Below are 22,490 nucleotides of genomic sequence, written 5' to 3'. Positions count from 1 at the left end.
TTTGGGTTTCTTTTTTTTGGCCTAATAACAACGAAAGTAGTCAATTTACAGGGGTACATTTTGAAATTTCCAAGCATCACTGGTTAATTTTCAAAGGGCATAGTATGTTGCAGTTGGCTGACTGCTACCAATATAAAAGATACCCTTTGATAATCTCTCCATCATACTTGGAATTTCAGAAAATGCAGCAACAATAACCATCTCACAACCATGCAACTCTGGTTTCGGTCTCTTGAGAGAGGGCTGTGTGTGCACTTGCTTCATTTTGCTAATGGGCAATATATTACTTGATGGACTTGGGTACACCTAACTGCTGCAAAGCTTGGATTTTCTTGCAGAAAATAAATTCATGGTATGACATTTAAAAGATACCTACACACTAAACCCTGCTTCCATAGCTTAAAGATGAAAAGGGATGCATGAACAAAAGGCAGAGAAAAGATCTGCAACTTAACTAAATTAACTCTACTTTGTGTGGACCATTGATGTACTGAAAAGAAGCTTCTGTTTTTTCTTTTTCTTCTTGCCTCCTTTATCATCTAAAATACACAAAAAAGGATTAAATCAACAAAAACAAAAATTGAATAAAAACAAAAAGATGACTCTCAAAAAACATACCTTGTCCAACCAGAGGTTGGGGGGAAGAAACGGGAACAGAGTCTAGCTCCAGAAGTGCTTTCTCAAAAGCCTGGCTGAAAGAATTTTGAAAACTGGGCACTGGGACACGGTCAGAGTTGTCACTCTCTCCATCGCTATCTGCAGCAGGTGGAGCCAGCAGCGCATCTTAAAAAAAAAAAAAAAGGGGGGGGGGGGGGGATTACTGACTGTTTCAAGAGACCGGTTGAACAGGAAAAATTACACAAAGCACATGTAATGTTATCTGCACTCTAGTGGTTGTTCCCATTGACATCAAGGATATGTTTAAGAAAATTACATCATATTCATTGCTATAATATTCAAATATAGCAATGAATATTTTAGCAGCAAGAAATCTTATGTCATTGCTTGTCATTGACAACAAATGCAGACTAAGCAAGAAATGCTGAGATGTATGATAGTTGACGAAAACAGCTACAAATGTTAAATGATCAGCATTTACCTTTCTTTGAAGGCATCCTGTGTCCAGAATCAACTCTGGCCTTTCCGTCTTTAAGCATCTAAACAAAACAAGTTTAAGATTATAAAAAACTAAGCTTAGTTAATTTGTCATAATTTCTAAAATGTTTTTATGCACACTCACCTGTGCAAAGGACATGCAGTGGTTGTCCTCCTCCACACTTCCCACAACAGGTGTAGAGGGGCTTTGACCATTCAGGTTTGGAAATACCATCCCATCTAAAATAAAAACATTTATCATTGCAGCAACAAAAAACAAGTACAGCAGCAGCAAAAAAAAAAATAAAAAAAGTAATTGAGGATGAATAATAAAACGTTTAAGAAATGTAGTGTTCATACCAGCGGGAGGACTGCTGCTGAGGGGTGAGGGAGGAGCAAAAGTAAAGTCAGGTTGGACTGGGAGGCTGCTGTTGCATGGAGGAGACCCAAAGGCTGGGAAATGATGTGGGTTTTCTAGTCCAATATGCACTTCTGGGTCTTTGCAAATACAATATTGAGAATCATTAATCAGCAAACATTTTCCTTCACTATAGTAGTTTTAAAAAGTAAAAGAAAAATTAAGAAGTAATACATTTCCCCTGCTTCTTATTCTCCTCAATTTCAATGCGTTTTTCACGACGCTTCTCATCCCTCGCTTTCTTCTGTCTCAGACGTTTTCTTTTTTCCAAATCATCTAAAAACAAACAGAAAAAAGGCTAATTTACATTATGGATCAGTGCTAACCTATATTTGAAAGTCGCATTTTCCAACCTGCAAAAGTGTCCAAAGTCTCTTTGGAAATTATTGGTGGCTGCAAGGCCAATTCACAGATACTGAACTCACACGTGAGTGGCAAATGGGCCAGATAACGATGTCTACGACGGATATCCTGAAATGAGCAGTACAATAATACATATATTTAATGACTCAACAATGGATGATAAAGTGGAGAAATGGCAGAAAAAAACAGTTCTACAGTATTAAACTGCATTTTAAAATGTTTTTTACCTCAGTGACTGAGTGCCCTACTATCTCTACCACTTTAGCAGTGATTGTGTCAGGGCTGGCTTCCAGACTCCCATATTCACGCAGCAGACAACGTACATTCACAGGATGCAAGAACATCTGCTGGCAGTCGTCAGCTGGAGGAAAAGGAATGAATGGCACGTTAAAGTTTGGGGGAAATTTTCATTTAATTTCAAATTTCAAATCTGAACATTTTCTTAGAAATGTAATAAAAACATCATACAAATTGTATGCAGAATTATCAACAATTTGAACTAATATAGTTTTACACACCTTGATAGAAATAGTAGTAGGGTCCATGCACCACATTAGTTGCGGTGTGGCTTGTGTCAGGCTGCCACACAGGGGGATCCTCAGTGAAGTCCTCGGTCAGTTCAAGTGCAGTCTCTGTTGCAGCCTCCAGGATCTCCTCTGGGACATCCTCCAAAACACTCTCCAAAACGCCTTCAGGGAGCTGTGGCTGCTCAGAGTCATCCTCTGGCAGCTCTAACACTTCATCGTCAAATGCTGAGGCGTACTGCAGCACTGGCTACATGTTGAAAAGAGAGTTGCACAACTCTTAACCAGACATCTAATGTGTCATGTTTGAAAGCAGAAGGGGGATTACCTTAGTGCTGTTGCTACTCTTAATCACTTCTTCAATTGGAGAAGGTGGTTCTTCAACAGTCAGAGACGACAAGTCAAAAGTGTCACCCGCATTTGATTTCTGCTGCTGCAACAATCCCTCCTCCCTTTCCTGAAGGCATAAATAAGAACTTTAGTCAAAAATGAAGGTGCATTGAATTTGCTGTATGACAACATTTTAGCTTCAGTTACCTTTAAAAGCAACAGAGCACTCTGGATAAAACATCCTTGAGAGTCATCTTCCTGGCTGAGCTGAGAGTGCAGTGCAGCCTTTTCCTCTCCTACCATTTCCAAGGCCTGCTCAGGAGAGATCAGCAGCAGCTTAGAGTAGGCGCTGAGACATGAATCTAAAGAAAAAAGACCAAAGTTGAGCAGAGCCTTGCTGCAAATTTTGTTTTAAGAAACATTTTACAATCCTTTTTACCTCCATAGCGGACAGGCTCCTCCACCTTCACCCACCGTGAGCTGGGCAGTGCTACCAATGCTCCCTTTTCCCTCCGCATCAGGCGCATTGTTATGACATCACCAACCATATACTGTCTGGTCTCCATTGCAACAACACTTAACAGAAAAATGTCAAATCATTACAGACAAAAATGACTTCATACAATCATTATAATAAAGTTTTAATCTACCTTTTCAGATCACCAGTGTGAACTGCTTCGTAGCAGATTGGGCACTTTGACCAGCTCTTGTCACTAAGAGACAAGTAGTGCAGCATACAAGGCCAGCAGAAAATGTGCCCACAACGAGTGATGTGAGCTGCCACTGGAGGATAGAGGCAGATGGGGCAAGATGGCACCTCATGACTGTAAATACGCTGAAAAAGTATGGAATTTAATTAAGCTCAAAATTTGTGGAACTGGACAGCAGTACGTTGGTGCACATACCACTTGCTGCACACAGTCCCAATTAACAAGAGTGTCTGGATCAGTGAATTGTGCCTTGTAGTCCTGGTCATCAGCAACTACAAACTGGCAACTGCAACATAAACAGACATGTTGTTTTGTTTTATTTTATTTTTTTAAATAACAACAAAAAGAGAAACCACCACAATTGAATTACACCTCACTTTGCCTGCAGGAATAGTTCCTTGTTAAAGGGCTTGTGCTTGTGGCCCCATTTGTTGCGGCGCCCCCAACAGGAGGGGCCTACATCACCACCACCACCACCACCACCACGAGGCTCAAACGTGAAGTTCAGCAGGTGGTTTAAACTTATTTTCTTAGGTCCAGCAAACTGAGCCGGGCTAAACTCGGCCCGGCGCGTCTCTGCTACCTGAAGGTACAAAAGAAAATTGGTATTTAACGACTCAAAAGAAACTTTTTTCTAATCAAAATACTGGCACACACCTCCTCACGTCGTCCTCCACCTGTAACGCCATACTGGCGCCCTCCACCTCTCTGAGAGGGTCTCTTGTCAAAACTTTTGCCTTTCTGTGTATTGGGGCGTCGTGGACCGCTGTGGAAGCTGTCCGCTTTGGGGAAAGAAGGCTCCCGCTTGCGGTTATACCGCTTTGAGCCTCCATTATTTTTACTTTCTGAAAACAAAAAAGCAACAACTGGTAGTTTACCTGTAAGATTATGTTTGCAATAATAGTCGTTTAGCAGGTGGGTCCCAACAACTCACCTTAAAGAAAACAAATGTATATAACATTTTCATAGGGGCTGTCAGTGTTTGATACACAACAAATATAACAACTTTAAACGTTTTAATAATTATGTATAGGATTAAATGTATGGCTATAACTGAGCACAGCTCAATTGTTAGGGGGTGTCATCTACTCACATGTTTCTATTCTATCACTCAAATTATCAAAAAAGAAATATGCATTTCAAAACAGCGCAAATCACGTTATAACGTATAATCATAAAAATGTGCCATTAAAGACCGCCTTAATTTGAAAGATTGTAGGTCAAATGTTTTGACAGCTACGTAGGCCCAGATAAACAGCTGCGTTACTGCTAGGCCCTGAGAAGGCCTCCAGTGAGAGTGAACTTTCGCATGACACAGTGATCGCGGTGCTTCACCTGCTTTGGGTTTAGAGTCGCCCGCTGTCGGGCCTGTAGAGCTGGAACGGGGCGGAACCTTGCTGCTGGTGTTGTTGTTGGGATTTTTCTCCATGTTGGTCTCCGTGCGGTGAGCAAAGGAAAGGCCAAGCTCCGAGCTGAGAGCCGCTGAGCTCTCGAGCATCAAACAGAAAAACCAAAGAAAATGGGCTGCAGTGAGTGCGGGTCAGGCGGCAACGGCCCTGAATCATTTCTATCAAACACGGAGACCCCATCACGGCGACATCTTTGCAACAAAACAAACCGAGAAAAAAATAAGAGACACGATATCGGCGTCTCAACTTAGGTAGGATTGTAGAGGTGAGGACGAAAGCTCGCCACGCGGGGCCAACACCCCTAAAACGCGCTCCTTCCACGTTAGATCAACGCTGTATGCCTCCAAAAAGGCGTTGGGCACTTAATACAAGTCCCCAAACGCAACGTCTTAAATATTTAGGCCAAAAAAATATATCGGTCGAAATCAGACTGCACTAATGGCGACGGGTCGCCAGACAGAGATCAGAAGGACCCGTATGTTTCTTGTAGCTCGGGCCGGTTTCTGATTGGTCGAAACTTAACTATGAATTTTGGGAATTGGAGTCTCAGCAAATTAACAGAAGTTGACGTGTAGGCATAATACCGGTAAATACTAATAAATGTAAATGCCACCATCTATTGCAATATACATTGTAAGATGCTTTTAATTTAATACAGTACAGAATACAAAAAAATACAAATACAAAAATGTGCAAGAGAACAAAACCATATCATTAATAGACACAATAGTATGTTTTAGAGTTTTTGTCAATCACGTTGAGCATATTTGTGTCCCTTATAAGCCATTACTTCCCATCTTATGTCTGACAACTGTACTCTCTGCTTTCCATCTTAGGGCTAATGTAGAGTACAGTTCTACAGTGTTGGGGAAGTTACTTTAAAAAAGTAATTAGTTACCCATTACTAGTTATTTGTTTAAAAAGTAATATATTACTCTACTTACTTAGTTACTTACATATTCTTGAGGCAGTAACTAAATACCTAACCTTTGAGGATAGGTATTTAGTTATGGTTATCTGATGGCAAAAGTCATGGAAAAGGAAGTATTTTAGTTAGTAACTGAAATTGAATTACACGCATGTTCAGTAATTGGATACACTACTAAATTACTTAAAATTGTAATCCTTTTACAGCAAGGTGAGTATTTCTAACTCAGATACACCCAACACTGATACACCCAACACTGATGGGAAGTAATGGCTAATAAGTTGTAATGGCTTGTTTAATAGCGAATAGCTAATTTATTAAGTTTAAAGTCTGTCAAATCAAATATACAGAATCATGTTGTATTTGAAGGTCACTCATCTTCTTCACTTTCTAGTGTATCTTCTGCTTCCTCTGTATGTGTTCGTGTGAGACAGCAATCCAAAATTGCTTGTTGAATGTTGTGTTTTTCTTCTTAACAAGAAAGAACACAATATTAAAGCTGTATATGTAACATCATATCAGCATCATTGACATTCAATTAATAGTAAAGAACAAAAATCATACCTTCACTTTTACATTTTGGAAGCATCCGACGGAGCTGGTGAGCATTATACCGTATTAGGAACTTTTGGCATGTTCTAATTGTACCTAATATTACAAAAAGTAAATGAATACAGGATATATCAATCACATCGTTGTGCAACTTACTCTACTACTGGTAGATGTCAATTTTCTTACCTCCTACATAGATGCAATTGAGGAAACAGGAAATTTGCTTCCCTCTTGCTTCAATACTGGTAATAAACGGTAATGCAGACCAAAGTTGTTTGTAACACTTTTTAGGAAAACGTAACAATATGATTCCAGTGACAGCATTAAGGTATTTCACTAGGAATAAGAGAGAACACAGGTGACTAAATCTTGCAGATAATGGTCAGGTAAAATGTTTTATACCCCATTTTGTTTTTATTTTTTATTTCACAAAATATTATTGCAATATTATTTTATTTGTATGGTTAAACTTACATCCCTAGCATAAAAGATACAACTCACAATCAGGCCTATGGGAGAATGACAAGCTTCACAGTTTTTTACATTAGGAAGGGCTGACAGTCAGACTTCAACATGGTGGTTGTCTTGCTAAATGATATTCTGTTTTTTGGTCTTTTGTGGTAATTAAACCTCAATTTTTTCTGTATTTATTTAATAGCTCACCCGAGAATCCAAAACTACAGAGAGCTGCCCCATAGTCACCGTGCATGCGCTGGACAACATCCTTCACTGCTGCGGTGACTGCACGGTCATCCAGCAGCAACAGCAAGTTTCTGTCCGTCACATTTACTTCACAAAGTAAATACCTGATAGAAAAAAGGCGTGTTGAATGACAGACTGTATGGAATATAGACTGCGAGCACGCTTACCTCGACTTCACTCGGACCATCGCTGCTGCACATGCTTCTTCCTTGCAAAACTTTCCGTCAACAATGTTTTCTCTTTCCCTAGATTTCATTAGCGCCCCGTAGTGGGAAATATATTTTACTGCAACATGGGCTCGGAAGAGGGGAGCGTTTAATATATCAACCAAGGCAGCACGATTTGTATTGACAACTAAGACAATGTTCATGTTAAATATCCTGCAATTTATTTACTTATTCAGTAAAACCTATTGTATGCGGTGTATTAATCTAATTATGAATTAAATTTAAAAAGTGTAAAAAGTGTGTTGTGTGATTTGTGTTAAGAAGTGCAGAGAGTAAACGGCAAATCCTTTCATACAAACCTTTCATAGCCCTTTGGTAACCATGACAACCCTCATCGCTTTCAACCAATCGGAAGCTCGCATTTCCTCTCCTTGTACACTTTGACGCCATCTTGAAATTACACCTTAGTTTGTTTGAGCAGCTCCTAAATTAAACAGCACAATTGTTTTTCATTTTTAAATGCTGCACAATCCGGTATGAGCAGTTCTCGACGCAAACCAGCATCGACTTTCAACAAGACACACGGGGACGTTGATCCGGACCGAAAGACAGTCGGAGGAATGCTGAAAAAGCTCAAATCGAAGCGGAGTCAAACGGAAAAGTGGCCCGTTGTCACCGAGGATGAGCTTAAGGCGCTGGGAAGTGATATTTCCCCAGATCACGTCCTAGGTCTCCGAGATGTTACCGAGGGTATGTTAACGTAACTAAGTTTAAAATTATATTAATCAGAGGGAATTTGGTAAGATGTGCTAGGATATTGTTTCCTGGATACAGATAGGGCAGAACTGTGTGCTAGTTTAGTACTCTAGTCACGCTAATATTATTGCAGTATGCTCTATAAAACTGTCTTTTAGGTAGCTGTAATGTAAGGAAATGGATGTTGATACACAGCGTTAGGTTACTTTAATATGTTGTTGTCAAGGTAATGTAAGCTTCCTTAGTTACTGATTCTTTCAATTGAGGGAAGTACTTTTCTCTCAGTAGTTGCTTAACACACATTGGCTTGACAACATTAGGGTAGTACTTTCCTTGTTTCTCCTGATGATACCATTAGTCACTTGTGCCATGAGTGTGAAACCATAGTGACTTGACTCCACTTATCAAAGCAATAGTCATAAAGTTTTTGACATGTTTCTGATTAATATAATTACATTTGTTGACACAGACACAACATTGTTTTGCCTTTTCAGATTACTTGTGTAAGCCTGAAGACAATATTTACAATATTGACTTCACACGATTCAAAATCCGAGACTTGGAGACAGGAACAGTCCTTTTTGAAATAGCTAAACCTCCTATCAGTGGCAAGTGTGATCTTTCATTATTTTGTCATTAATAACATAAGTCAGTAATAACTTTAATTTCAAAATTGTGCTACATTATATAAAAATATATATTACAACATAGGTAATGTTGAAAAATAACAATTTTTCTGATGTTACAATATTGTATTATTGGTTAGGCATTTTGACTTTGGCAATTGCATTTGACTTATGAAAAGATTTAAAAAAAAAAAAAATCTAACATATTTACTTTAGGTCCTGTTGAAGGTGAAGAAGAGGGTGCAGATGTAGACATCAGTGCTGGACGTTTTGTAAGATATCAGTTTACTCCAGCCTTTCTAAAACTGTGCACAGTTGGTGCTACGTAAGTTACAAAATCTCTATGTTAAATGATATATTTTACTTTCTCTTGATGATTGGCATGTAATAGCTAATGTTTGTTTTTGTTTCTAATTCCAGTGTTGAATTTACAGTTGGTGATCGACCAATTAACAGCTTTCGGATGATTGAAAGACATTACTTTCAGGGGCGTCTTCTCAAGAACTTTGACTTTGACTTTGGCTTTTGCATTCCCAATAGCCGAAACACATGTGAACATATTTATGAATTTCCACAGCTTCCAGAAGACCTGAGTAAGTTTTCCATAATTTGTTGTGTGTACAATTATTTAATTAACCCTTTTTCCCCTCACATACAGTTCGCCAAATGGTGGAGCATCCATATGAGACCAGATCAGACAGTTTCTACTTTGTGGACAACAAACTCATCATGCACAATAAGGCAGACTACGCCTACAATGGTGGTCTGTAATGCTGTACAGGACAAATTGTGTGCAATATGAAATCTATCCTGAGGCTCCCTAAGGTGGAGTTGAAGTGTTTTCTCAAAGTAAAGACAGATCACAGCAACAATCTCCAAAACCAGCGGACCACATCTGCCTTCATATGAACTCATTCATCAGCACAGCACAGCACAGCACAGAGCTCACGCCGTGGGACACAAGGGACAGCTGTCCTAAATATTTCTTTCTTTTCTCAGTTTGTGTTATGTTTTCCTTTAAAACTATTGCCTTACTTTTTGTTGTCTCTGCTGGAAAGGGACACTTTAGTGACACACCTTTACGGGAAGATCTAGTAGACCTCCATCAGAAGTTTAGAACTAGAATTTGAACTACCTTTTGCTTGTGAAGTGTGTTTTTGTTTTGTTTTGCAAAAATTACATGAATTAGATGTGTTGCAGTATTTTAAGTATACATCATTATGTTATCAGTAGTTCCGTAATTTAAAAATCTTAATTAAGCATGTGCACCATTTGCATACCTATATTTAAACAGGATACATTTTTACAAGGTATAATGTAGGATTTGTCTTAATATTAAATTCCTGTTGGAACTGATCTCCCCAGCTAACTATTTGGTTAAAATGTGTTACTCCGTATGCTTTATATACATTTGTGTCCAAAATACAGTTCAGGTGCTAAATTGAAAGATTTGCCAATGGTTGAGTCCCATTTCCTACTAGTAGTATTATGTAGTGTAATTACTGATTTTGCTCTAGGGAACACATCCATTTTTCTTTTGTCAGTGTATAAAGATTCAATAGTTTCTCTTGTGGTGAACTATTATGTTTTCAAATGTATTATGTTCAAACCAACTTTTGACTGAATTAACATATTTCTGTGCCTTGTCTTGTACATAGTGGCCCTCTGAATGGACACTAATGTCTCTGACCAAAAGACAAGGCTCAAAGTCTGCAGCTCTACATAGACACATAGAACATTCCATATAGAATAGGCTATGTGTAGGATTTTTTCAGTAATATGGCTATGATAATGTATAGCAATTATGAGCTGCATGCAAGGACAACTGTTGCCTTTGGCTCATGATGTTTTTCATCAGTAGTTTTAGTTTTCTTGAAAAGGTCATTTTTCAGCCTCAGTTCATGTGATCTGAATTTCGGGTATGCTGGCAGGGGCCTCCCAGTATAGCCCAACTTTTCTCAATCATGTATACTGACTGCTCATTTATACAAGCATAGTGATTGTTGTATATCATTTTATTTTATGTTTTTGCCCTGAGGGAACACATATTTTCATGTATTGATAAATTATTTAATTTACATTTGCCTTTATACGTCATCATGGACTTGTCAACCTCAATGCTTAAACAGAACAAACATATCACAATGTTTACCAATGATATAATTTAATTGTATGCATCCGTAAGGGTACGTCCATAAAATGTAGCTTTTTATAAACAAGTGTATTAACACACCAAACTCACATGATTTGTTGCTTGGATAAGTAGAGATTTTGTCAAAAAAACAACAATTCTTTTCTGGAAATGGTGAATAAAACATTGATCACAATGATATTTATACTTTTATTGCGTGCCTGTGTTTGGAAAAACTACACATCCCATACTTCCTAACGCTGACAGTAACCTCTAAACACAACCAGCAGCTGCACCACGTGGGTAAACATGGCGGCCTCCAGTGTAGACATGACTGAAAACTCCAGCAGCAGCGATGATGAGCAGCTCAAACGCTGTCGGGAGGCTGTGTGGGACAGTCCTGCTATTAGAGCCAAAGGTAAAAAAAAAAACAACCCTTAGTTTGTTTTTAGATGTGCGGTTTATGAAAATGTTCAAAATTAATATAAGTTAATACGAAACAAATCTACAACTACGACGCCGAGTAACTGGATTGTATTCTAGCTACATACAACGTGAACTTTTTTAGTTTTCGTCTCTGTAATAGGATAGTCATAAAGTGTATGTATAAATTCTTCTATTATACGATCTTTGAGGCTAGTCTCCTTTTGTTTTCATACATGTAACCTATCGGCCAATTGCATTTGAGTGTTGATGCTCAGTTGATTCTATTTGTTACAGACGCAAGTAGCAACAAGAAAGCTTCAAAACGGTAGGTACTTGCGTAAACCTTTTTTTATAATTGGTTACCAACTCGATATCTGGACTGAAGCAAGTCGTTATGGGGCATATATTCTGGTATTGCTACCTGCCTTTAAAATATAACATTTCATACAATTCCAATCCTGTCACTTCTCCATACAGACTGCAAATCATTATTTTGTTTCACTATTGTTTTTCCCTTGATCAGTTTAGATGTTGCAGACCATGATCATGATGGCAATGAGCTCCAAGTCACTCAGGGCTTCCAGATACATGTGGCAAAAAAGCTGGGTGCAATGCTTGACAGGTGGGCGTGACAAAAACAATTTGTTTGAATGCAAGTTTGTTTGGTTGACTGACTTTGAGTCATTGTCAGTTTCATATCAGAAAAGCAGTCCTCAGCCGGACCCAGTGTAAATACCGAAACAACTGACAATAAGGATGATGACAATGAAGGTAAAATTATTGTGACGTTTTCTTTAGAATCAAAATTTAAAATGAAAACAGATATTTTAAGACTATTGTCTTGTCTCTCGATCATTTAATTTTAATTGTGTAGGCGTACATTTTTTTACTATATATATATATATATATATATATATATATATATATATATATATATATATATATATATTTTTTTTTTTATGAACTTAAACACCATAGAAAAGTTCAGAAAAATATGCATCAGTACCGATTAATGTTTAATATTCATAAACTAAGGCAAGGCAAGGCAAGTTTATTTGTATAGCACAATTCTTACACAAGGTAATTCAAAGTGCTTTACAGAATAAGAAAGACATTAAAATCACACAAATCAAAACATAAATAATCACCCACTCTGCAACTCTCTCACCCACTCGTTTGCACCCTTTAAAAACTCTCTCTCACAGTCTTTAAACACTGTCTTGCTCATTTTAAGAACTAAACTAAACTAAAGATTAAATATTCTCCTAAATATGAACTTTTTTTAGGTTTTCGTCTGTTCTCCACATCAGTCCCTGGACAAAAAAATGAAGAACCATCTCCCCCAAAACGTCGCCCCATTCCCAGCTCAAGGTAATAATTTGAAATTCAGATAAACATTGTTTTTGCTTTGCTGTACAGGTAAACTGTGTTCAGTTCAGTTTCTTCATTATATTTCTTACAATATAATAATAACCATGAGTTATAACTTGTTTCTGATATCATGTACCCTCAGTTCTGGGAGGATGTATTTAATACTGGCTTTTATTATCACAGCTAGTTAATGTTGCAAAGCATTTTCACTCAGTTATTTCAAATGTTTATGTTCTTTCAACATTTTTATATTGTTAGTGACAGCGACAGTGAGATGGAAATACGATTAAAAGAGGCAGCCATCTCCATTAAAGACCTCATACCTCCATCAACGTCAGGTCTCCCAACCAACTCAGAGATGCCAGAGACTCCCACCTTGGAAATAAAAGAAAACATCAAAAAGAAAAAGAAGAAAAAGAGGAAACTAAATCCAGAAGAGAATGGTCAACAGGACTCAAAATGTACTAGTGACAATCCAAATAAACGTATAACCCAACACGATGAAGCACAAACTACAAAAAAAATGGAAAAAGAAGAAGGATAGGAAGAAGAAGAAGAATGCTTCAGTAGGAAACTCGGCGGGAGACGTGTTGAACTAACTTGACACACACTCCATGCATATTTTTATGTTTAAAATGATCATTGTCACAGTTAAGTTTTTGTAAATAGACTTTAATTGTTTTTTTGTTTTTTTCGGATACACCTTTTATTGTGTAAAAAAAGTAACATACCATTCACAAGCCACAAGTTAATTTCAAATTTCAAATAAAAATAAATCTGAATTTAATAATTGTTCGCTTTACATCACTCACATCTGTAGATTCCCTGATTTCTTTTAGCTCCATCTTGTCCCGGGTCCAAATAGAAGAATATCTGATGATGATATGAATTATGATTATGTACAAATGCACAAAACTACTCATACTCTCGGGGAACCATACATGAATTTCTGGCTTGTTGCACCTTTATGGAAAACATTACTGTGTAAAACTATTTATACTACTCGATAAGCATGCAGTGACAACAAAGTCCTTTCTCTAACAGCTGCCAAGTTTGTTTCTTTTTTGTACTATAGCCTACTGTTTTTACTGAAGCCTGCATATTTTTGCATAATTAATTATATATCCAGTGTCCTTCCAGTAATTGCTATGTTCTGGCCTTTCCCATACACACTTTCATATATCGCTCCTATTCACTGGCACCGCTCCCCATTGTCACTGTGCAGTGGAGACCAGTTGTGAAGGCATGTATGAGCTTATGTCTGGAGGTGAAGGTGACAGGAGGTGGCACTGATGACTCTCTGTGGACTGAGAGGATGGATACAACTCCAGGCTTTCCGAAGAGGCTGCTAGAAATCAGGAAATATATAATCATAAAAGCATTTCATTCGGTAACAATGTATGTTTATCACTATGCATATACCATTTTTTTCATAAAATAATAATACATTTCCACATAAGAAAGTAATAGTGGATCCTATGTATCACCAAAATGCTTCACTTTTTGCACATTGATTAACCCATATTATTGTGATGTCTTAATATTACCTGGTACAGGTGTGTGAGGCTGGAGATGTAATGATTCTTCCTCTAAAGGTGTGTCCGTGTCTTCGTCTTGGTCAGCTGTAAGTATCTATCAAAAGAAGTAAATTGTATACATTATATCTATATTCATCTATGTATTTTGCAATGTTGTCAGTTTTAGGCTTCTCTCTACCTGTCTGACAGCTGCAAGGCTGGTGAGGGTGCCCAGACTGCTGCTGTCAGTGATGACCATGGCCTGGGACAGTAGACTGGATGAATGGTACTGGGGTGAGTCTGATTTGTTGTACACTATAACATAGGATAAAATAAAATGCACAAAATAAACAAAAAAGTTCTTATACAACATTTATAATTAATATTCATAGTTTCTTAATAGTCTTAACATTAACTTTGCGTTGTTCCCCTATATACTATCATAGGTACATTTCAACTATGAGAGACAGAATGGGGGGAAAGAATCCAGGAAATCACATTGTAGGATTTTTAATGAATTGGTAAATTCTTCTGTAAAATAAGTATTTGGTCACCTACAAACAAGCAAGATTTCTGGCTCTCACAGACCTGTCACTTCTTCTTTAAGAGGCTCCACTGTCCTCCACTCATTACCTGCATTAATGGCACCTGTATGAACTCGTGATCATTATAAAAGACACCTGTCCACAACCTCAAACAGTCAGACTCCAAACTCCACTATGGCCACTAGAAACAAACACTAGACACTAGAAACAAAATTGTACACCTGCTCCAGGCTGGGAAGATGGAATCTGCAATAGGTAAGCGGCTTGGTGTGAAGAAATCAACTCTGGGAGCAATTATTAGAAAATGGAAGACATACAAGAACATTGATAATCTCCCTCCACGCAATATCTCACCCTTTGGGGTCAAAATGATCTCAAGAACGGTGAGCAAAAATCCCAGAACCACACACGAGGACCTAGTGAATGACCTGCCGAGAGCTGGGACCAAAGTAACAAAGGCTACCATCAGTAACACACTACGCCGCCAGGGAGTCAAATCCTGCAGTGCCAGACGTGTCCCCCTGCTTAAGCCAGTACATGTCCAGGCCTGTCTGAAGTTTGCTAGAGAGCATCTGGATGATCCAGAAGAGGATTGGGAGAATGTCATATGGTCAGATGAAACCAAAATCAAACTTTTTGTTAAAAACTCAACTTGTTGTGTTTGGAGAAGAAAGACTGCTTAGTTGCATCCAAAGAACATCATACCTACTGTGAAGCATGGAGGTGGAAACATCATGCTTTGGGGCCGTTTTTCTGTAAAGGGACCAGGACGACTGATCCGTGTAAAGGAAAGAATGAATGGGGTCATGTATCAAGAAATTTTGAGTGAAAAAATCCTTCCATCAGCAAGGGCATTGAAGATGAAACGTGATTGGGTCTTTCAGCATGACAATGATCCCAAACACCGCCCAGGCAACGAAGGAGTGGGTTTGTAAGAAGCATTTCGAGTTCCTGGAGTGGCCTAGCCAGTCTCTAGATCTCAACCATACAGAAAATATTTGGAGGGAGTTGAAAGTCCATGTTGCCCAGTGACGGCCCCAAAACATCACTGCTCTAGAGGAGATCTATATAGAGGAATGGGTCAAATTACCAGCAACAGTGTGTGAAAACCTTGAAACTTTGACCTCTGTCATTGTCAACAAAGGGTATATAACAAAGTATTGAGATGATCTTTTGTTAATGACCAAATACTTATTTTCCACCATAATTTGCAAATAAGTTAGTTAAAAATCAGACAATATGATTTCCTGGATTCTTTCTCCCTATTTTGTCTCTCATAGTTGAAGTGTCCATATGATGAAAATTACAGTCCTCTCTCATATTTTTAAGTGGGAGAACTTGCACAATTGGTGGCTGACTAAATACTTTTTTGCCCCACTGTATCACATTTTTTGCTTATTTTATTATTTTTATCATTGTAAAGCATCTTGTGAACAATATAGCTTATGCATATTTTAGCTTACTGTGGCAGGGTAGTGGTGCCATGGTGGCCATGAATGGACTGGCTCCCATGTGACTCTGGATCTGCTGTGACAGATTGGGCTGTGGGGAGGCATGGAGCTGCTGCTGAAAGGAGATGGGCTGCAGAGTGGTGAAGCCTCCCCCCACGTTGTTTATCACAGGTACGGTCTGTGGTTGTGTGGAAGCCAAACCTAGAAAACAAAAAGCAAAATAAAATACTATCAGCAGGTACACTAGTTTTGGCAAGCTTTTTTATTACAAGAAACAAGAGTAAAAGATTCAGAGTACACTTAATGCATGCATTCAATACACCTATTCTTCGTTCTCCTATCCACAGAGACCACTACTGTTGTCACTGAAATTCATGGTATGTTTCAATACAAAGTCTTAGACATACCTATAAGTAATGAAGACTCCCCCAGGCTCATGACGCTGGGCAGAGAGGCCATGATGAGCCCTTGAGAGGAGGTGGAGGAGGACAGGCTGTGTAATGACGTCAGAGTGCTGACTGGGGGCAGTGATCCTCCAGTTGATACCTGGATAAGAACGCATTTAGTCATACTATAGCAGAACACAGGGCCTTCCACTAATATTGGCACCTTGGATAAAATCTATAGTGATACAGTTCTCCAGCAAGGTTTATTCATTTGTTTAATTTAATTATTTAAACAATAGTTCTATAAAAATAAGAAAATATGTGGTGTGCCTGGTTTTATTTAGTTTCTATTTTTACCTAGTGTTGACATAGCACTATTAAAATGTGCCAGTTACTGTGACACATGTAACAATTAATTTATCCATAATTTTCCTTTTTAGTTTTTTTATTATATCAGAAGGATTTTGGAAAGGGTTTGTATTATTACCAGCCTTGTTGCTCAAATTGGTCAAACGTGCAAATATTAGTGGAGGACACAATTATGATGAGAGGAAATGCATCTCCTCTTGATCTCTCACCGTTTTGGAGTTGTGGCTTTCGAGGAGAGTGTGACTGGGCTCCAGTGGGACAGGGCTCACCACCAACCGTCCTACACGCTCCCCTCCTGTAGCTCTTACTGAGCTCAGAGTGTCACACGAGATCTGCTGGCTGTACTTCAAACCTGGGCAACGAAACTGGTCCGTGAACCTGACTAATAAGGCTAATAAGAAATTATTGATACTTTATATATAATAGAATATTATTTATATTTAGGTAATATAACATTATCTAAATCACCCAAGTATCAACAATTTCCAAACATATGGCCAACAATAAAGTGTTGATGCATTATATAGTTATTTATAGTACACTGGCAACTGAAAAACATAAGTTTTCTAGTTACTAATGTACACTATAGTGTCTACAAAGGTTTAACAAATAAAGCTTACATGGTAAAAAGGGAACTGTATAGTCATAAACAAGTCATATATTATGAGCATTTTACCGTGCTCTGGACTTGAAGGGAGAGCTGTGTTTGCAGAGTTGACAGAAGGGTTGGTGTAGGGTGTGTCCAAGGCCAGTTTATGCCGGAAAGCCTCCTCTTTGCGGCGGTTTGCAAACCAGTTGTATACACGCACCTCAGTGACCAGGTTAGAACCCAGACCTGCCAGCTGGGATGGCGACACGCCCCTCTGTAAGCACTCTGGCCCTGTGCACACATGGGTTCAAAAAACATGTCTAATATAAAGGAACATTGGCATGAACCATCCTAGACAGTTTGTTTTACCTGTTGCATTCCTCCACTAAGCCCTCTCTCTCCTCTTTGCTGGGGTTCTTCTGTCTCTCATAGGCATGAAACAGGATCTGTAGTGAGGCAGGACCCCATTTGAACCTGTTCCTGCGTCCTTTCCTGTTGTCCTCTCCTTGGTCATCCATTGAAGCCAGCCCATGTTTGGCATTGGTGAACTCTGAAAGGTAATTGAATACATTACTTTGTTTGATTTGTGCTTATTGTCATGAGCTAAAGCTGCACAATAATTTAAATTGAATGGCATTGCAAAACAAGCAAATGCAGAATTACAAGAAACTAAGTGCAATGGTAATGATAAAGTATTACTGACACATTGCTGCAATTGCAATATTGCCTATTACATTGCTAATCTGATATCATGATTTCCCTAAATGCAGTATATATAAATAAGTCTGTACTTACGTTGACTGATCTCGCACTGCTTCTTGACGTACCAGCTGTACAGTGCAGCTCTCTTCTGGTTCTTCATGGGCGTGCCTTTGTTGAGGTGTTGTGAGAGGTGGGACTGGTTCAACCCTGTTGATTCCACCACCTCTCTCTGTGGGAGATTGTGCTGCAGCATGTAGCTTTTGATCATTTTTGCAACATGCCATGGATCCTCTCTGTGTGCCAGACAGGAAACACATGCTGTTATGTGTTAGATATGAATATATTGAAGGTTTCACACTTTAAAGGTGTCTGAAACATTTCATACATAACCAGAGGCAAAGTCATTAGTGCTTATGAACCTTGTAATGTAATCATCTTTTATATGTTGAGTCAGAATTGCCAAATACTAATAATAAATCATACAGCATAATATTTTTTAAACTTAAAACACTCATCAACACACATTGCCCTTAAGAGGGAAGTGTAGACTGAGGCATATTGACAAAGTGAGATAAGGGAAAGCACACAGGGCCAAAGTCCAGCTCATTTGATCAATGAGAGGAAAACCAAAGAAGCTTTAAATCATAATAATTTACACTGTACAGATGAAAAATAATGTACAAATGGAGTCAAAGTTATATAAATGACGCTTCTCTAGTCTGGGCTATATTCTACCATTTATATTAAGTGAGAATGATTTAAAATGTAACCTTTTTTATCTGTTCTGTTTCTTTAACATGATTTCAGTATTGCATTTATCGCAATGCACTGCTAGATAGGTGAGTATTTGACGCAATCTCTTGCCACATATTCAAAATCTTTGTTGAAATAGGACTGATCGGCTTGTGCAAACATACAGCGTCACATGCTAGTTGTTTTCTATTAATCTTCACCTCAAGCTTTTGCGTATATAGCTGATTTATTAAGAAATGGTTACAGAATAATGATGAGGGTGGGTAATTAGTAACCAGCTAAAGGAGGAACCCCTTTAAAAATCGCCTCAGAAGTCAGTCTGCAGTGAGGGACAGGCCGAGAAAGGAAGACTGGAGAACCACTGGATATATCAAGTTAGATATAGCAATTGCATGGATATGTTATTAACAGTATGGATATATTGTCAGGTAAAGTGGTATGATTGTAGTTCATTAACTGGATTTATGCATGCGGCAAAAATAACAAAAATATAAATTCTAGGGTTGTAGCACATGACATTTGGGACTACAATATTGCAATGTACGTTTAACAATTTGTATGGTCTTATTGTCAATTTTACGCATGACTTCTTGTAATGGTAAAATATAAACTGAATAATTGTAAACTAATTTTGAGTGTTTCTGGGGCTTTTTAAAAAAAATCTGTTAGTTTATAGTGAAGACTTACTGCAAAAGCCGGTCCACCTCAGCCCTTAGCTTGGCAGCCTCTTCTGGATCTAATTTGTCCAGCTCTCTGAAAATAGGCGGCGGGTAGTCCATTTCTCCCTCCTCTGAGCTCTCCCCATCGCCCCTCTCTGCCTTCTCGGCACCACCACTGTTGCTCAGTCTGTCCCGCTCTAGCTCCCCCATGGCCTGGATTAAGACATCCCGGGACAGTCCAGATCCCAACAAGGCCCAGACCAGCTGCTCCTGAAGTGCAGTCAATTGGTTTCTCCTTGGTGTCCTGTCTTCTGCGTCCATTGCTAGGAAGATAGATCCCGCTACTGCAAACAAACACAGCTAAACCAACCCAGCAGACTGCACTGTCCTCAGTACGCCTGTAGCCTTCTTTTAGCTAAAGTTTCATGTATGCTTTAATTTTCTCGAGTATTTCCTCTTGATGTGTCCTGAGCTACCTAGTTTTTAGCTCTCCACCTGCTGTTTTGCTTTTCAAAGGTCAATTTTTTCTTGTTTGAACCTCCTCTACACCCCCTCCTCCTTACACAGGCCCGGTGAACTTTGTCCCTGCTCTCTCAAGCCCCAGCAGCGACCAAAGTGCATTTTAAACCACAATAAATGAAAAACTTGGCAGCTAAGGTGGCAGCAGTTTACTTCCATTTATACTCAAAGTTTCAGTCCAAAAAAGTAAAACTGGGGTAATTTACTGCATTGCACTATGTTTGGTTTTATAACCTTTCTTCAACTTAACAAAGTTAAAATGGCAATATTGAGCAAATGGTCACAATCACTGGCCGCATATGACCAAAGAAAGAGTTCAAGTGGACCTCAACTTTCCCATCCCTTTGATGATGCCACAAGAGGGCACTGCTGTGTCACCCATCCGTGCAATGTAAACTTGAAGCATGATGTGGCCCACTTGGTTGTTTACTTTTATCTAAAATAAATTAATATTGTACTATTTTCAACAAGCTACAAGTCTCAAGTGACCATTTATGTTTTGTGTATGTTGTTTTGGGGTTTTTTTTTTGTATACACAATTGCATACACATTACATTTTTGAGTGTCTTATGTCCTGTGGGGGTGTTACTTTCTGGTAAAGAGGGCACAACATTTTTTCCCCTTAAAAACAGAGCAGCTGTTGCTGTAAAATGTGTAGTAGTTTTTCATGCAACACAAAAACACATTTTGTTTACCGCATTTTTCGGGAGATTTTGAGTTTGTGTGTATGTGGCGCAAAGATATGGATTCCTTCAACCTTTATCAACATGTCCTTTCTCTATTTTTCTCTGTGATAGGTGTCTCTTTTGCTCTTTGTTGGACCTATTGTTTTTCAGAGTTGTCAGTAAAGAAAGGCTGAAGGTAGGAAGTAGCTACATGGGAAAGAAAAATGGTAGGACCTTTGAGAGTTAATGTAGTCCTTTATCTTTCTGTTTTTTTCAGTGTAAAACGCTCACTTTCTCTACTGGGAGCACCTTATACCATTCTCAGGTTCAGCCTATCAGCACCTTTTTGTGTGGAGCTCCTGTTACCCCACCCCACCCTTGGGAAGATGGCATTATACTGTATTTGGAAAGGGTAACAGAGCTCCCTCTATCTCCCTGAGACATGCTACTGACCTGTAATTAAGTCCCATTGTACTATTCAGGGGGAAACTCCTCACCAAAACGGACAGAGGGCAATGTGTAGTGTGTGTGCGGATTTCCATTAGTTCATTTAGGACTGCACCACACAGGCTAGCTTTATCAAAGGGGACCACATGGAGCCTGTGGGCTAAAGAAGGTAGATATTTTTGAAGATAAGATTAACTTTTCTGCTGAAGTAAATTTTGAAATCTCTAAATTTCTTTCTTTCTTTTTCTTTTTTTTTTTTTTTTTTTAAGACAGTTTAAAATTGTAATGGCAAAAGCCAAAGCAGTAAGGATGCCACAATATCCAAATTGAATGTAACATTTATGTTAATCCTTCAGTATGTGAGCGGATTTTAAAAATCAAACTTTCTGAATGATAAAGTTAATGTGACATAAAGAGCCACTTATTTCTGTTTATGAAATGTTCATCATTATGTTGACCTATGGTATGTTACTATGCAACCTGAATAATCACGACTGTCTTTTAAATGAATGTTCTGGTGCCTCTAAAAGTGCCTCTAGCAATAAGCAGCATTTATTGCCGTATTAGTGGAAATTATTTATGGAATAGTGGTAAATATTTATGATGCACTTCAGTTGTTGGGGTACAGTACAGTACAACAAGTTTATGCGAGTAATCTTAAAATTTGTAATAGTGGGTTCCACACAAATATGAATAAAGTGGCACTTCATGTATAGTATTCAATATTTAATTTCAGAAATATATATCCACTTTTATAAATAAGATTATATTGCCCTTGTGGGCAGTATATTGAATTATTAATTATATTGTAAATGTTGTTTTAAAGGTATGTAAACTTTGAATTATTGGGTTTAATGTTTCATTAACATTAAAAATAAAATAAAACTGAGGATATCAAATGAACAAGTGACATAGGACCACACCACTGCCAGAGAAAGGGAGAGAACGTAGGGGTAAGCACAACATTAGTCAAATAATACATGTAAATGGTAACTTTACCTTATATTAATACTTGAGTAATATTATTTTAACTTTTTTGTGAGTTGTCCCTTTATAAACGGGAAAGATCGATTGAGCTTGATGAGATTCAACCCACACTGGCTACTTCTCATTGCTGAGCCCATGCTGGCACTTTGTATTACAGAGTTCACACTCCTGGCTCCATCTCTGTCTCGGACCAGTGCCCTCCCCGCTCTGCACACATACATCGCCCCATTCAGCCCCATTGATCAAGCATGCAGAAATTTAACACACCCCCTTAATTCCTGTCCAAATAACCCCCTGTCCCACTTCCAGAGTTGTGCCTGTTCCACTGCAGAGGGGAGAACCGAGGCTCGGACACTGCCTGCTCTCAACACATCACTGCTCATTGACAGAAAA

General features: G+C 38.5%; 5 protein-coding genes across 8 annotated transcripts in view; 2 read left to right on the top strand and 3 right to left on the bottom strand.

Moving 5' to 3' along the window:
• The window catches only part of rnf10 (ring finger protein 10), a 30,661-nt gene extending 25,319 nt beyond the window's left edge, over positions 1-5,342 (bottom strand). Inside the window, exons 1-17 of the mRNA XM_055224231.1 lie at positions 4,776-5,342; positions 4,098-4,285; positions 3,818-4,023; positions 3,636-3,726; positions 3,381-3,565; positions 3,170-3,306; positions 2,938-3,092; positions 2,729-2,857; positions 2,395-2,650; positions 2,104-2,237; positions 1,867-1,984; positions 1,688-1,789; positions 1,456-1,593; positions 1,241-1,335; positions 1,100-1,157; positions 619-783; positions 481-539 (exon numbers count right to left, since the gene is read on the bottom strand). Coding sequence (XP_055080206.1) covers positions 481-539; positions 619-783; positions 1,100-1,157; positions 1,241-1,335; positions 1,456-1,593; positions 1,688-1,789; positions 1,867-1,984; positions 2,104-2,237; positions 2,395-2,650; positions 2,729-2,857; positions 2,938-3,092; positions 3,170-3,306; positions 3,381-3,565; positions 3,636-3,726; positions 3,818-4,023; positions 4,098-4,285; positions 4,776-4,938 — 2,379 coding nt within the window. The 5' untranslated portion in view covers positions 4,939-5,342. The remainder of the gene's footprint in view (positions 1-480; positions 540-618; positions 784-1,099; positions 1,158-1,240; positions 1,336-1,455; positions 1,594-1,687; positions 1,790-1,866; positions 1,985-2,103; positions 2,238-2,394; positions 2,651-2,728; positions 2,858-2,937; positions 3,093-3,169; positions 3,307-3,380; positions 3,566-3,635; positions 3,727-3,817; positions 4,024-4,097; positions 4,286-4,775) is intronic.
• Positions 5,343-5,478: 136 nt separating this feature from the next.
• On the bottom strand, positions 5,479-7,254 carry pop5 (POP5 homolog, ribonuclease P/MRP subunit). Of its 3 annotated transcripts, none has more exons than XM_033972247.2 (5): positions 7,199-7,254; positions 6,993-7,135; positions 6,516-6,665; positions 6,342-6,425; positions 5,479-6,248 (listed from the first exon to the last, which is right to left on the bottom strand). In XM_033972247.2, exons 1-5 carry the CDS (start codon positions 7,216-7,218, stop codon positions 6,148-6,150), a joined length of 498 nt encoding a protein of 165 aa, XP_033828138.1. In that variant the 5' UTR covers positions 7,219-7,254; the 3' UTR covers positions 5,479-6,147. The 3 variants fall into 3 exon arrangements, with proteins under 3 accessions (XP_033828138.1, XP_055080464.1, XP_055080463.1); XM_055224489.1 differs by having other exon boundaries at positions 5,627-6,248; positions 7,032-7,135; positions 7,199-7,218; XM_055224488.1 differs by having other exon boundaries at positions 5,635-6,245.
• Positions 7,255-7,624: 370 nt separating this feature from the next.
• Positions 7,625-10,834, top strand: unc119.1 (unc-119 homolog 1). The gene is made up of 5 exons (XM_033972250.2): positions 7,625-7,948; positions 8,449-8,562; positions 8,797-8,905; positions 9,001-9,173; positions 9,239-10,834. The coding sequence occupies exons 1-5, from the start codon at positions 7,735-7,737 to the stop codon at positions 9,349-9,351; spliced, it is 723 nt and encodes a 240-aa protein (XP_033828141.1). The 5' UTR covers positions 7,625-7,734; the 3' UTR covers positions 9,352-10,834.
• Positions 10,835-11,020: 186 nt separating this feature from the next.
• On the top strand, positions 11,021-13,191 carry c9h12orf43 (chromosome 9 C12orf43 homolog). Of its 2 annotated transcripts, none has more exons than XM_033972245.2 (6): positions 11,021-11,129; positions 11,432-11,462; positions 11,661-11,759; positions 11,829-11,908; positions 12,424-12,508; positions 12,767-13,182. In XM_033972245.2, exons 1-6 carry the CDS (start codon positions 11,021-11,023, stop codon positions 13,050-13,052), a joined length of 690 nt encoding a protein of 229 aa, XP_033828136.1. In that variant the 3' UTR covers positions 13,053-13,182. The 2 variants fall into 2 exon arrangements, with proteins under 2 accessions (XP_033828136.1, XP_033828137.1); XM_033972246.2 differs by having other exon boundaries at positions 11,024-11,129; positions 11,666-11,759; positions 12,767-13,191.
• Positions 13,192-13,320: 129 nt separating this feature from the next.
• Positions 13,321-20,079, bottom strand: hnf1a (HNF1 homeobox a). The gene is made up of 10 exons (XM_033972248.2): positions 19,508-20,079; positions 18,161-18,360; positions 17,733-17,915; positions 17,453-17,653; positions 16,986-17,128; positions 16,429-16,567; positions 16,034-16,222; positions 14,225-14,340; positions 14,056-14,140; positions 13,321-13,853 (listed from the first exon to the last, which is right to left on the bottom strand). Exons 1-10 carry the CDS (start codon positions 19,798-19,800, stop codon positions 13,723-13,725), a joined length of 1,680 nt encoding a protein of 559 aa, XP_033828139.1. The 5' UTR covers positions 19,801-20,079; the 3' UTR covers positions 13,321-13,722.
• Positions 20,080-22,490: the final 2,411 nt, after the last annotated feature.

This window comes from Periophthalmus magnuspinnatus, chromosome 9 (assembly GCF_009829125.3).
Source record: "Periophthalmus magnuspinnatus isolate fPerMag1 chromosome 9, fPerMag1.2.pri, whole genome shotgun sequence".
Classification (NCBI taxonomy): domain Eukaryota; kingdom Metazoa; phylum Chordata; class Actinopteri; order Gobiiformes; family Gobiidae; genus Periophthalmus; species Periophthalmus magnuspinnatus.
This window is presented reverse-complemented; position numbering and strand designations above follow the sequence as displayed.

Excerpts from the sequence above, each read along its gene's own strand:
- pop5 (XM_033972247.2), bottom strand. The coding sequence starts at position 7,218 with ATGGTCCGAGTGAAGTCGAG. Across the intron at positions 6,426-6,515 it reads CAATTGCATCTATGTAGGAG|GTACAATTAGAACATGCCAA; the intron begins GTAAGAAAATTG and ends TTGTAATATTAG. Across the intron at positions 6,249-6,341 it reads TCCAAAATGTAAAAGTGAAG|AAGAAAAACACAACATTCAA; the intron begins GTATGATTTTTG and ends TTTCTTGTTAAG.
- unc119.1 (XM_033972250.2), top strand. The coding sequence starts at position 7,735 with ATGAGCAGTTCTCGACGCAAACCAGCATCGACTTTCAACAAGACACAC. Across the intron at positions 7,949-8,448 it reads TCTCCGAGATGTTACCGAGG|ATTACTTGTGTAAGCCTGAA; the intron begins GTATGTTAACGT and ends TTGCCTTTTCAG. Across the intron at positions 9,174-9,238 it reads ACAGCTTCCAGAAGACCTGA|TTCGCCAAATGGTGGAGCAT; the intron begins GTAAGTTTTCCA and ends CCTCACATACAG.
- hnf1a (XM_033972248.2), bottom strand. The coding sequence starts at position 19,800 with ATGGACGCAGAAGACAGGACACCAAGGAGAAACCAATTGACTGCACTT. Across the intron at positions 17,654-17,732 it reads AGTGGAGGAATGCAACAGGT|CAGAGTGCTTACAGAGGGGC; the intron begins AAAACAAACTGT and ends TGTGCACAGGGC. Across the intron at positions 13,854-14,055 it reads GCCTCACACACCTGTACCAG|CCTCTTCGGAAAGCCTGGAG; the intron begins GTAATATTAAGA and ends GATTTCTAGCAG.
- c9h12orf43 (XM_033972245.2), top strand. The coding sequence starts at position 11,021 with ATGGCGGCCTCCAGTGTAGACATGACTGAAAACTCCAGCAGCAGCGAT. Across the intron at positions 11,130-11,431 it reads TCCTGCTATTAGAGCCAAAG|ACGCAAGTAGCAACAAGAAA; the intron begins GTAAAAAAAAAA and ends TATTTGTTACAG. Across the intron at positions 12,509-12,766 it reads CGCCCCATTCCCAGCTCAAG|TGACAGCGACAGTGAGATGG; the intron begins GTAATAATTTGA and ends TTATATTGTTAG.